Source organism: Nestor notabilis, unplaced genomic scaffold (genome assembly GCF_000696875.1).
Source record: "Nestor notabilis isolate BGI_N333 unplaced genomic scaffold, ASM69687v1 scaffold10986, whole genome shotgun sequence".
Taxonomy (NCBI): domain Eukaryota; kingdom Metazoa; phylum Chordata; class Aves; order Psittaciformes; family Psittacidae; genus Nestor; species Nestor notabilis.
This window is the reverse complement of record NW_009933360.1, coordinates 20,336-33,498: the sequence shown is the minus strand read 5'-3', so window position 1 is coordinate 33,498 and position 13,163 is coordinate 20,336. Positions and strand designations below refer to the sequence as shown.

The 13,163-nt window shown below is 42.1% G+C and overlaps 1 protein-coding gene across 1 annotated transcript in view; it reads left to right on the top strand.

Annotated features, from left to right (window-relative positions):
* The window catches only part of LOC104407540 (transmembrane protease serine 11E-like), a 42,705-nt gene that overhangs the window by 15,527 nt on the left and 14,015 nt on the right, over positions 1 to 13,163 (top strand). The window contains exons 4-5 of the mRNA XM_010016854.1: positions 6,349 to 6,416; positions 9,576 to 9,739. Coding sequence (XP_010015156.1) covers positions 6,349 to 6,416; positions 9,576 to 9,739 — 232 coding nt within the window. The remainder of the gene's footprint in view (positions 1 to 6,348; positions 6,417 to 9,575; positions 9,740 to 13,163) is intronic.

The window sequence follows — 13,163 nt, the reverse complement described above, 5'->3', positions numbered from 1 at the left end:
TGTGTGTGATTAAAGGTAGAACCTTATCTTAATTACAGACCCACAGTCCAGAATTACTGCATTGTTTACAGGTAATTAAATCAATGAAGTGATTCAAGATGTGAACTGGTGTCACTGAGATCAAAATCTGGCTGGTTAAGAGAGTTCTTGTTTAGAACATGGTGTTGTCAAAAGGGAGAATCCAAACTCAGTACTGAACTTGTGTGATTGATTGATGCTTTTGGGGCACTTGTAACCTGAATCCATCACCATTGATCTTCCTTAGTTTTTGTAAAGCTATTATTTTTCTAAGCACTATTAATTCCTGTATGTCAACTCCTTACCTCTAATTATTGCTTAAGAAAACAGAAGGTGCAGTCATTTTCCTGGGAAAAGCATGGTTTTTTTAAGTGGGGGTGGGAATACACAGACGCCCTTCTCTGGGTATTGGCCCAGATGATTTTTTCTCCAATCTTGGTTTTTCTCTCCTAAACTTAGGAAATCTTCTCCCTAAGTGGACAAAATTTCAGTGGCAGTGTGAAAGTTTTAGGAAGATAATTATGGACAATTGAAAGCAGGGAGTAGGAATGGGAATACTTAGGTGACCTTAATTCCAGCTGTCACTATTACATGTCTATAATGAAACTCTCATGCCATTACATGCCTTTGAAATTGATTCCACTAGGCATAAGCATGGTACTTTAAATCCCATATATTAGGCCTCTTAATTTCTTTAATCCAAAATAACCCAGCCTTTTTAGGAACTACTGTGCAAAGTCAGTCATTTCTTTTCTGTAGCTGACACCTCAAAGAACCATTCAGCTGAGCTCCTTATTTTAGCACAGATAGTCACCTCCCAACTTTAGCAGTCCAGTTACTTTAAACTCTGTAAGGCGTCTGCAATACCATTTGCAGGTGTATGGGATCACACTGCTCTTGCCTGCTGTGACATGTGCTATCTTTCACAGAATCATAGAACTGAGTACTTTGGAAAAGACCTTTAAGATCATCAAGTCCAACTGTTACCCCAGCACTGCCAAGGACACCACTAAACCATGTCACTAAGGGCCTCCTCTACATGGTTTTTGAACATTTCCAGGGATGGGGATTCCCCCACTGCCCGGGGCAGCCTGTTCCAATGCCTGAGCACCCTCTGGGGAAGAAATTTTTCTTAATATCCAATCTAAACCTCCCCTGGCACAGCTTGAGGCCATTTCCTCTTGTCCTATCGCTTGTTATTATTTGGGAGAAGAGATCAACCCACATCTCACTACAACCTCCTTTCACGTGGTTGTAGAGAGCGATAAGGTCCCCCCTGAGCCTTCTCTTCTCCAGACTAAACACTCCCAGTTCCCTCAGCCGTTCCTCACCACACTTGTGCTCCAGACCCTTCACCAGCTCCGTTGCCCTTCTCTGGACCCGCTTCAGCATCTCAATGTTGTTCCTGTAGTGAGGGGCCCAGAACTGAACCCAGGATCTGAGGTGCAGCCTCACCAGTGCCAGTACAGGGGGTAATCCCTGCCCTGGTCCTGCTGCCATGCTATTGCTGATACAGGCCAGGATGCTGTTGGCCTTCTTGGCTGCCTGGGCACACGCTGGCTCATGTGCAGCCGTCACTCAGCACCCACAGGTCCTTTCCAGCCAGGCAGCTTTCCCCAAGCCTGTAGCATTGCGTGGGGTAGTTGAGTCCCAAATGCAGGACCCGGCACTTTGCCTTGTTGAACCTCATATAATTGGCCACAGCCCATTGATCCAGACTGTCCAGATCCCTCTACAGAGCCTTCCTATCCTCCAGCAGATCAACACTCCCACCCAACTTGGTGCTGTCTGCAAATTTACTGAAGGTGCACTTGAACCTCTCATCCAGATCATCAATAAAGATATTAAATGGCACTTGCCCCAATACCAGACCCTGCGGGACACCACTAGTGACTGGTCACCAACTAGATGTACAGAACTTTGTGTAGGGGTGGTTTCTGATAGGGAAGTTTCTGATCTTCCAGTTAGCTGGAGGCTACCATTACACTTGCTCTTCTTCAGGTCTATTTTCTTTGCCTTCAGCAAGCACTGTGGCTGTAGGGTTGTCACTGCTGTAATTGGATCTCTGTTTCTAAGGGGAGTGTGACATCCACATCCTTGTTTGGGTCAGTGCCAGATTCAGGTTTTGGTGTCCCTGTCTTTCTCCTCTTGCCTTCTCTCCCTCAGCTGAAACATGGGCAGAAGATATCGTCAATTCTCAAGGGAGCTGCTGCTGGATTTGCATTATGGTCAGCTCTGGGTTGAGCTGTAAATTAGATGCAAAATGGCCAGCAAGTTGGGTGCTAGGTACAGAATTAGCAGGTAGTGTGTTCCAATTAGTATTTTTGGTCAGAAAGCTTTAAAAGCCTCTAATAGTAGGCTTTCCAAATCACTATTAACAGGTTTTATAATCTAAAGAGCTAATGAGGCAAGAGGAAAAACATACTATGAAGATTACCGTTGAAGGATTAAACATTTAACCGGCAGCAGGCAAAAGGGCAATAGCATTGGGCAACAAGAGCATTTGTGCTCCCAAATTAGACATTAGGAAGAAATTCTTTACTATAAGACACTGGCACAGGTTGCCCAGAGAAGCTGTGGCTGCCCCATCCCTGGCAGAGTTCAAGGCCAGGTTGGACAGGGCTTTGAGCAACCTGGTCTAGTGGAAGGTGTCCATGCCCATGGCTGGGGGGTTGGAACTTGATGATCTTTAAGGTTCGTTCCAATACAAACCATTCTGTGATTCTATGAAACCTACTGAATGCTTCTGAATATCACACAAGTAATTCAGTGGGTTCAGCAAGTACTCCAGAGGAAAGTTCTGCTGATTTAAGAGATTTATCAGAAACTTTTACACTACATTTATTTACTAGCTTTATCAAAAATAAATCCTGTTACCCTGTGTGCAGTGCAGAGCAGTGTGTGGCGGGAGAAAGCAAGGACTAACACAGCTGATCTTACTGGGTCACTTCCAGACTGCACATCTGGGCAAGCCCAGCTCATGTCAGCCCCATCCTGCACTGGAGCAATGGGATCGCTGTCACACATGACCTACTTCCAGAGCCTGGGGTTTTTTGGGTCCCTGGGAAGCAGGGCTCATTGGGTCACTCTGAAACTGTGAGGATTTTAGTAGGTTGCTCACAGGCCTCAGAGGGTGGCCATGGTATGACATGAGAAAAAGAGGATAATGATGAGATCCAGAGTTAATCAAGATAAAATAGCAAAACAGGTCTTGTTCATCAAGGTGTAAAGAAACTTCTGGCTGCAAGGAACAAGGCAGAATTTCCTTTGTGGCTGTGTTAGTACAGGTGGAGATATTTTGTCCTCTTGTTGCATCTTTGGTGCTAGCCACTGTTAGTTGCTAGACTGCATTGGCATAGATGGACCAGTGTTCAGGAATGAGGTCCAGTTTGTCTTAGCAAATTACACTGCATGGAGATGAGTTTTGTAAAAAGGATAGAGGTATGAAATTACACTGAGGAAATACCAGATGGCATTAAGCTAAATTAGCCAGCAAATGTTAACTTAAAGAAAATCTTTTTTTCAACAAATGCTAAAGTACAGGCTGTCAGGAGAATGCTGCTCACTTGACAAGAGAAGGACTTGCTGCTTGGTTATGAATGCTTTTAGACCTTGCCTGCAGCAGGACTGCACTGAGCAGTTGTTAGACATGAGCCAGGAAAACAAGTGAGATGAAATTAACCAATGGTGAATTTAAGGGATCTGGTCATGACAGTGTCACTTTTGAGTGGTTGTAATCAAAGCGAAGTACTTAAAATGAGTGTAGATGCTTCTCCCAGGCAGGACTGGGTCCCACCGAGTTACTGGACAAAGTTCTAGTAGCTTCTGCTTCCAGGGTTGTGACTCAAGCTGAAAAGACAGCTTTAAGCAGACTGGAGACATGTTTATTGTTTGATATTGGTGTGAAAAACTTTACTAGAAGATGAAGAGTAAAAATGTGAGACTGAACATTAATCTGTCAAAGTTATTATCTAAAGGCATCTTGTTACATCTTTTACATAAACTCTGGATGAATATAAGGATTATTTTTGTTAATTCAGTTATCCAAATCATCACTGACGGAAAGTGGAGATTTACGACAGATTCATATCTGTCAAACAAATTCATCAGCAGTGAGAGATAGGGGCCACAGTGCAGATGTTTGGCTAGCATGTCTGTCTTGATAAGATACACAATCACCTGAGCTGCTCAGGTTATAGCGAAGATATACAAGAGAATGGGTGGCAGAAGTAAGGATCCCTGTGTCTGCCGCAGAAATGCAGTGGAAACTATAGTAAAAACACTTGCAATCTCTGAGATGAGACAGTACAGATATCTTGAAAACACAATTGCCAGGAGGAGACAAAGGATTAACCCTCCCTTTGCAAGGAATTGCGAATTCTGGACTTCTTCAATCCAAATCCTTAAAGACAGCCTGCTTTTGCTTTACTTTTTAGCAATATAGAAGCTTGAGGTGTTCCTCAGCCTAGCTCAAGGCTCTCTTTTGTTTGCAAAGCACTCTGCAAACAAGTCCCTGTCTCAGAGTTCTCAAAAGTTCTCAGAGGCAGCGCAGCCAAAGATAGCACATGCCATTGCATGCCATGAAGCTGTCAGTGCTGCTTAACTACATGCTTCTGCTTATACAATCACCAGTGAAGCAGTTAACACTGTGCACAAAACGATAAGCAGATGTTATCATTAAAAGTAACATAAAAATAACTTTTTGTCTAAGAGCAAATACTTCCAATAACCAAGGCAGGTGATGATGGAACAAGCTGCATCCTGCATACTTACAGTAGCTTGTTGCAGTTGATATATTTTTCCACAGAATTTTGTCTGTTCCAAATGTGTAAGTAATAGTAACATCAAGATAAAAGACCAGCTCAATGCATGACCATTAAGAGGTTTTCTATTTTTCTTTACAAATGTATGCTTAAAACCATCTTTAAGTAATGTGCAGTTTTCATCTTGAAATTATTCTGCTTCAGTATCACTGTGTAATGACATGAGGCTTCATGTTATGACAGCCAAGTCTGGAAAGCAGGCCTTTGTGTTCTTTGGGGGGAATCACTCCCAGATTTCATGCTTATGTGATTATTTCTGTAACTGAAAGTTTTCAACATACTATAAGTTTGAGAGCCATTACTTTTTTTATTTCTTTCCTTTGAGAGACAGAAAATCTGGAGACTTGGCTAAATCAGCCTTTATGGGCTAAAAACTACAAATAAAAAGACAACTTGCATGATTCTGTAAAGCATTTCTCCATAGGTTTTTTCCTGTAACGCATTTGACGTTTACAGGACACATTCCATATACCGGCTCTTGCTGACAGGAGGAACTGCATAACTCACTAGTGACTTTGCTATTTCTCAATACTTCAGTGATCCTGAGCCATTCCTGGCAGAATTTCATCCATGTTATATCACACTGTGCTGTCTCAGACTGATCATGCAATCCTGAGACAACATTCAGCCTAAAGCAGGATGTGGTTAATCAGGCACCAGCAAAGATGTCATCTGGGGATAGATTCCTTACGAGTCCTAGATTTCTGATGAGAATTGCTTGTCAATTCTTCTAGCATGTGGCAAATCACAGAGGTAGATCACTGGTATTTTTGCTATAAATGTCTACAGGACCAAGCATAAGTGCTATATCAGAAAGGACCCCAAAAAGAGAGGTTCAGCGCAGAGCACAGCATCCTGTAGCCTTTTGGTAGGCCATCTTTATGAGGCTGTGTTTTGGGAGATTGCAGCAGTTTCAAGGATGTTTAAACATCCCTCATTATGCCTGGGAGTGGATGGGACAGCACTATGGTGGCACACGGATGTAGTAATAGGGTATTTAGAAAAATGAGTTAGCTTTTTATGATGTGCCTTAGGACAAATGGGAAACAGTTAGGAAAGGTCTGTGGCAAATGTAACTAGAGGCTGGCCTGGATTGTGTTTCTTGACTCCGTAAACCATGAGTTTGTAACTGCTGCTTTCTGAATGCTCTTTCCAGCAACAGGTCAGTTTCCCACCTCTTTTGTTAGAATCATAGAATGGTTTGGGTTGGAAAGGAACTTGAGATTATCTAATTCCAACCCCCTGCCATGGGCAGGGACACCCTCCACTAGACCATGTCGCCCAAGACTCCGTCCAACCTGGCCTTGAACACCACCAGCAATGGAGCACTCACGACTTCCTTGGGCAACCTGTTCCAGTGCCTCACCACCCTCACTGTGAAGAACTTCTTCCTTATATCTATCCTGAATCTCTCTTGTTGTAGTTTGAGTCCATTACCCCTTGTCCTATCATTACAGGCCATGATGAAGAGACTTGTTGTTATCTTACATTTTTCTTTTTTCAACAGATCGACAAGACATTTTACAATTCCATTTTAAGGAAAAAATACATCCGTTCACGCTTAATCAGAGTGAGGTATGTGAGATTATAACAAATGCATGCAGCTGAGATAAACTGAAATGTGCCCTGCTAGAGAGCCATTTGATCTGATTCAATAAAGTGTATTTTATGTAAGACCAGAGCATGATCCCCAGTTGAGCATATTCTTACTCTGAGCCATGTTCTCCTTTGGATCTTGATGGAGAAGATAAACTTCAGTTAGACCAAATTATATACAAGTTTGTGTTCAGATCTCGAGCAAGCTTTAGCTAATAAAGCAAATATAACTTGAGCTATCTAAAAATAAAAAGCGTTTTCAAAACTATTTCCTTCACTATAATGCAGATGTTATTTTACTCCTAGCATTGCTACTGTGCTGGGCTTGTCACATAAAACCCAAGCATAGCTGTGCTTACTCAGAAGGTCTCACTTGTCACTGTTGCATCTCTAAGAATGGGCACAAGTAGGTGCCTAGGGAACAGTAGCAGCCTAACAGATATGTATAACTGCTTTTTGGTAAGCTCCCTACCTTGAGGTATTTACCACTTGGGAGTTCCTGAAATCGTTGTGGTTTGTGTGGCAGTCCCTGGTAGAGTTATTTTCCAAGGATTTGTCCAGTCTCTCCTGGACCCTTAAAATTCATGTGCCTCAGTCCTTTAGTAAGAAGCTACTGGTGAAGAGCCACCTTCTTTGGATCATTCAGTGGCCCCTAGTTCTTGTGCTAGAAGAGGTGTTGAAAAGCTTATCTCTGTCCCTCTCTCCATGCAATTAGTAGTATCGGACACTCCCATCATATCCCTTTTCTCTCTTGTACCACATGAGCTCTTCTCTCTTTATTTATTTATCTTCCCCAGTTCAAAGTCCCAGCCTGCTCAGTCGTTCTTTGCAGGAACTTGTTCCTTGTTACCTTGTGACCCTGCTGCACATCTTTCAGGTCTGCCCTCCCTGCTTTTTGAGATGAAGGGTTCAGACTTGTGGTTGAGATTATTATTGAGCAATGGATTCTTCTTTTTTCTCTTTTATTCTCTGTTCACTTGCCAATGATACCTAATGTTTGGTCTGATTTTTTTGACCACTATCGATTGTTGAAAATTATGTTTTTCATAGAACTGTCTTGTAATACTAAGGTCTTGCTCCTGAGTGACAGTGCCCATTGCTTTGCAAGTAAACCTTGAATGTCTTAATAATCATGCACTAAAGCTGCAACACTAATAATAGCAGCATCAAGATCTTATACTTGTGAACGTATTTCTCTTTGTTCTTCTATGGTTTGTGACATTATGTCTTGTGCTCTACCTTAGCTTAATGCCCAGTTACACACAAGTTATTATTTGAATGTAGCTTTAGGAGGCTTTTCTTTATACTGACCAGAGTGCTGTAAGCATATACAAGGTGATCTAAGCATCTGAGAGGCAAATCTGTAGGGAGAAGTAGTATTTTTTTCGCTATTTCTTGTTCCCAAGAACAGTCTGAGCTATTTGCTGTGATGTGTGCTGTGTTGGATGCAAGACTTGTATGCACCAAAGCTTGTTCACTGTTTCAAATATACAAGCATTATGCCTTGCTCAGACTGCAAGTTCTTTTAAGCAGGGTCACTGCTGTGAATTTGTTTGGAAACTACCATGCGTATTTTTTAGCTCAGTAGGAGCAATGCATTAGTGATAATACCCACTGGGAAAGATAAAACACATCTTTACAAGGTGTATTTGGCTCTGGACCTTTGCTATACAGTGAGTGATTCAAGGCAGGCTGTACTTACCTGAGGGTTTCAAGAGGTGTGGTGTGCTTGCAAGAGTTGATACGGTAATTCCAGTGTGGCACAGCACAGGAAGAGGAGTGGGGGGAGAGGCGAGGGAACACCTCAGAAACGCAGAGCAACACCCACAGTTGGATTAGATAATATCTGGAAAATAAATGGAGTGGCAATCACGCCGAAGTTGGCACAAAGGGAAAACACAGCCTGTTGGAAAGTTCACGCACAGCTAGTCAGTCTCAATTATGAGATCCTTGAGGCAAGGAACGTGTCCTGCTCAGCTACTGAACACTTAGCATGCCTTGATGTGCTCATGGCCTTTTATTTGCTGTTCACTGGCAATATCAGGAATGTCTGTTTCATTTTTGTACATGCTCCTTTTGAAGATTGTAGCCTGAGTGCATGACTTCTGTATAAGCTACTTGCACTGTATTTTTAATTTTCTTATGTTTCCTTTATATACAAATTACTAAGATAGTGAGATATAACTGAAAGATCTTTGCCTTTCCTATCTGAATGATGCTTCAGACAGAGCAACCTGCTTTTAGTTCGCCTCCTGTATGAAGTAACTGTGATTCCACCTGTTGTGTCATTGCTTCTTGGCTCAGGTAGAAGAAAGCACAGGAGAGAAGGCTCTCAGTGCACATGCTTATCTTCTCTGTGTAATAACCAAGGATAAGCCATCTACAAGAACAGAGCAAGATTTACTACACCAGATTAGACACTTTGTTTGTAGTCTGGCATTCAGTCCCTTGCAGTATCTGATGCTTTAAGGAAAATTAACTACTACTACCAGGTGAATACAGTCTGTTAGAAGATTTTTTTCTTCCTTTTCTTTCATCTGATCTTACATAGGAACTGTGGAAATGTGTGTCCCTCTCTTGGACTGTGATAAGCAATCCAAAAGATAGAACTGCTGCATTTCATTTATTGTTGTATAACATGAGGTTATTAGTCATGTTCTCCCAAGAGGTTGCAGTGGTGGAATTGGGTTGTGTGGTCTCTCCCATTTGCTAAAATACCTTTTTGGTGATGATTGGGAATGTTTCTTCTGTGTATGTGCAGGGCCCTGGAAAGGTCTGTATAGATACCATTAGCCATCTACCTGATGTTTCTGAAGTGCTATATATCTAGCTTTTCACTGCAATCAAATCAGTTCATTCTCTCCTGTATTCTCTCCCAAGCATATAGTCAGTGACTCCACTATAACATTGGTCTGTCCATTTGTTCACAGAAGGCATCAGGCCTTCTTCTATCCTAAGACACATTGGACCATGCAGCATTTGCTTGGATTTCTTTTGGAATTCTATCTCTCAAAAAAAAAAAGTACAAAAATGTATCTAACCCTTTATGTTACATTGCCATTTCCAGAAGAGCTAAGATAAAAACTAAGAAACGCAGAAATGGGCTGAAGGTAACCAGACTGTTTCGTTGGTTTGTAGCCCAGATGCTGATGGTGTCACGGCAGAGGCTTTGCTCACATTCTGGTTCTCATCCACGGATTCTAGAGAAGCATTGCGAGAAAAAGTTGAGAGGATCTTACGGAGGGGCCTGAAAAAGTACACAGGGCCTCTGCGAATAAATGTCAGATCTTCTACCATCTCAAGTAAGTATATTTCATCTCTCTTAAAGGTGGTTCTTACCCTGTTCTGATTGATGTGACTTGAGTTTTCCATTCAGATGATGGCTGTTACCGAGTCTGAATGACAGTCTTCTCCTGAATGACAGTGGCAATATATAAATCCCACCTAAGTATTTTATGTATGTCTTAAATATAGATAAACAGGAGCAGCTGCTTGGTGACCTTGCAGTACAGTCTTAGCCTCCCTCCAAATTGCAGTATAAACCTTATGCTACTATCAGGGCAAGAACAGGAGCCCCTCACCATGGTGCTTCAGTACATAGCAACGCAAACATGCTCCCTAGGTCTTTGCTTCTCTGAGGAGCCTGAAAGTGCAGAGACTATCCTTGCATGGCAGTGGGGAAACAGACAATGCACTGGAAAGATAATATTTGGTGGGAAGATCAAGATCCTTGCAAATTCCCCAGGGGAAAGAGAAAGGAAGGGAAAATCTTATTATCTGTGTGACTTCTCAGCAGGGGACCTAGCCCCTTCTTTGGAAAGCGGACCTGCATCTGCAGGATATGAAAACCAACAGCACTATCTTTTTTATTTAGTGAATTGCCAAACACTGAGAGGCTGGTTTCCTTCATCTTCTACACTTCTGATCTGTTAGAGAATTTTTTTGTAAGCTTAAACTCTTGCCTCTGATTTAGCTTCAATTATATATAGTCAAGATTCTTTTCTGGTCGCCAGACTTTTTGAGAGTGAGTTGCTAGTTGAAAGGGCAGATATTTGCTCCATTTGTTTTTGCAGACCTTATGCTTACTCCTAAGCACCAGGGTGATAATACAGCACATTGGCAGGTGTTTAAACCAGCAGAGATCTTGTAGAGACCAGACAGCTATGTGAAGGAACAAGAAGCCTGGGCCAGATTCTGTTCTTGAGCTGGGCACATTGCATTGCAGCAATGCAGTGGAACTCAAATATAAGCTGTCACACACACATTGTTTTATGATAGGCCAACCAATCTTCCCCATTGGAATGCTTCAGGATGATCGGTGGTACCCCTTTGGGCAAAGAATCACCATTTCTTTGCAGTGTTGTTTATATGTCAGTAGTTCCAGTTCAGCAAAGTGCATGTGTAATTTCTCCCAGATAGAAACTGTGTGTGGACATCAACTAGAGAGATTCAAAGAGGTTTTATTGGGTTTTTTTATTTCTTTTAGGGTTTTTTGTTTGTTTTAAAGACAGTCAGGTCATGATTTAGTGAATTTTGAAGCTTCAGAAAGGATAAAATTGAGGGGAGTAAAAAAATGCTTGTTAGAAAAGGACTGTGATCTTCTCATTGAGCTGCCCGATTAGCTGCTCTTACTTGAGTGGGAAGTGGCTCAAAACTGTGTTTTAGTTGACCTTGAACTGCACCACGGCTGTTGCAGTAATGCACTAGTGTCTAGTTAAAAAAATTAGCTGACATAATTGAATCACAATGTTTTCATCAAATATTTGGGCTCGGTAAAAGATGGCATCTCTGTCTTAGTTTGATAAACTTGTCTGATAAACTTGGTGTTGCTTTTCTTGGCTCTCCCAGCCTAACCATAGAACACTGACTACATAGGTCTGCTGCTCACTGCAGAATAGCATTGCGCAATGGATACACGTGACACAAAGGAACATAAACAATACCTTGCCATTTCTAGGAGACAACAATAAAAGGTTCCATTTGGATCTTTCTTTGCTAATAGGATTTCAGCAGTGCTATGAAGCTTAGGCAAGCTCCTGTTAGTGCTGCTGTTTAAAAAAACCAGGTGCACTCAAAGGAAGGGTATAGAACAGAGCACTCCCGTGCTTTTAGAAGAGATGTAGGTCTCAATTTATAAAGCCCATCTTCTTCCTCACACGTGGGAGAAGTAACAATTTTCAACCAATCCTGGAAGTCCAGAGAAGGATCTAGGGTTTGCGTTTCCCACTTCTCTCTCCCCTTCTGAAATGTCCTGTCCAACGTTAGTATTTAAACCGAGGAAGGCTAAGAAGCCCTAGATTTTTCCATGCTCTGCAACAACTTTCTAAATCTTGTTTTGTTGTAGTTTTGATGGGTTTGTCCACTGGAATTCCTATTTATCTTGAGGCAATCTCAGAACATTTTCATAATGGTGTGTAAAAAATAATTAACCTGTTCATTGTGATCACCTTATCAAACGTTCTAATTTGGGGGCCATGATATAGCTTAGTTTAGCTAAGCATAGCTAACTAGTTGAACAAATCCAGGTCAGGCACTTATTTACATTTACTAGGAGGGTCTGATAAGGAGAACCTCCCTAAGTCTTCCTCCCGGATCTAATCATCTTGTTGTTCAACTCTATGTCTCAACTTGCACTTCACTCAAAAGTATTTGCTTTAACAATCAGGCTCCAACAAACTCCTGCAAATTGGGTGTAACACTGGGGATTTTCAGCTGCAGTTCAGGGCAGTAGCACAAAACTAAGTAGTCTGCCAGACCAGGGGTAGAACTTGCTTTGCCTCTTCGTTCCTGAGCATTGGGAATAAAGAAGAGATAAAATCTAAACTGACAATGTTTTATTAGTTGTTTTGTTTTGTCTTTTCAAAAAGAGAGAAGCTTTATCGTACAGATGTGAAGTGAAAAAATAGTAAGTGTGCAAAATTAAACCAGAATAATACTGTCTCTAATCTGTATCATCACGAAAAGGTAGATGTTCTTTGCATAGGGCTGCAAAAATACATTTGTATTGGGGTGTTTTCAGATGTGTTATTACTGAAGTCTCTGTATTTGTAGGTAGACTTCATAGTCCCCTGGTCAAGAACAGTGGCATCTCCAGACATCTACTATAGCTTTGATAGAAAATAGGAGGTGACCTCTGCACTTGTGTGCAAACCCTATTGGAAGCCCAAGTAATTTTCAGTGGAGAATCAAGAAAACTAAGTGCTATCTTCTCTGAACAGCAGTGCAAGGGCCAGCAAAATGAGATATCAAAGACGGGTGACTTGGAAAGACCCATGTTAGGACTTGCTCTTCCACTGCCACTGAAAGAAGAAGGTCTTGCAGCTTGTCCTTTGTATAATTCTGGCACCAAAGAGACCTCCTCAAGGCTGGTATTTTTTACCCTGGGGTTTCCTGGTTAGAAGGAGAGTCACCTCACAGCCTGGATCCCTATTAAGTAAAGTGTAGAGCAGCTTGCCAGACTATTTCTCTTTTCCAGCTAGGTTGGAAGTCTCCCAAAATGTTCACTGGCACCGTTCAATGCCAGCAGGAAGTACTCCCACCTGTTGCACAGCCAAGGCTTTTGACCAGTTCTGGTGTCCTCAACATAAAAAGGACATGGAGCTGTTGGAGCAAGTCCAGAGGAGGGCCACGAGGATGATAAGAGGACTGGAGCACCTCCCGTATGAAGACAGGCTGAGAAAGTTGGGGCTGTTCAGCCTGCAGAAGAGAAGGCTGGGTGGAGCACCT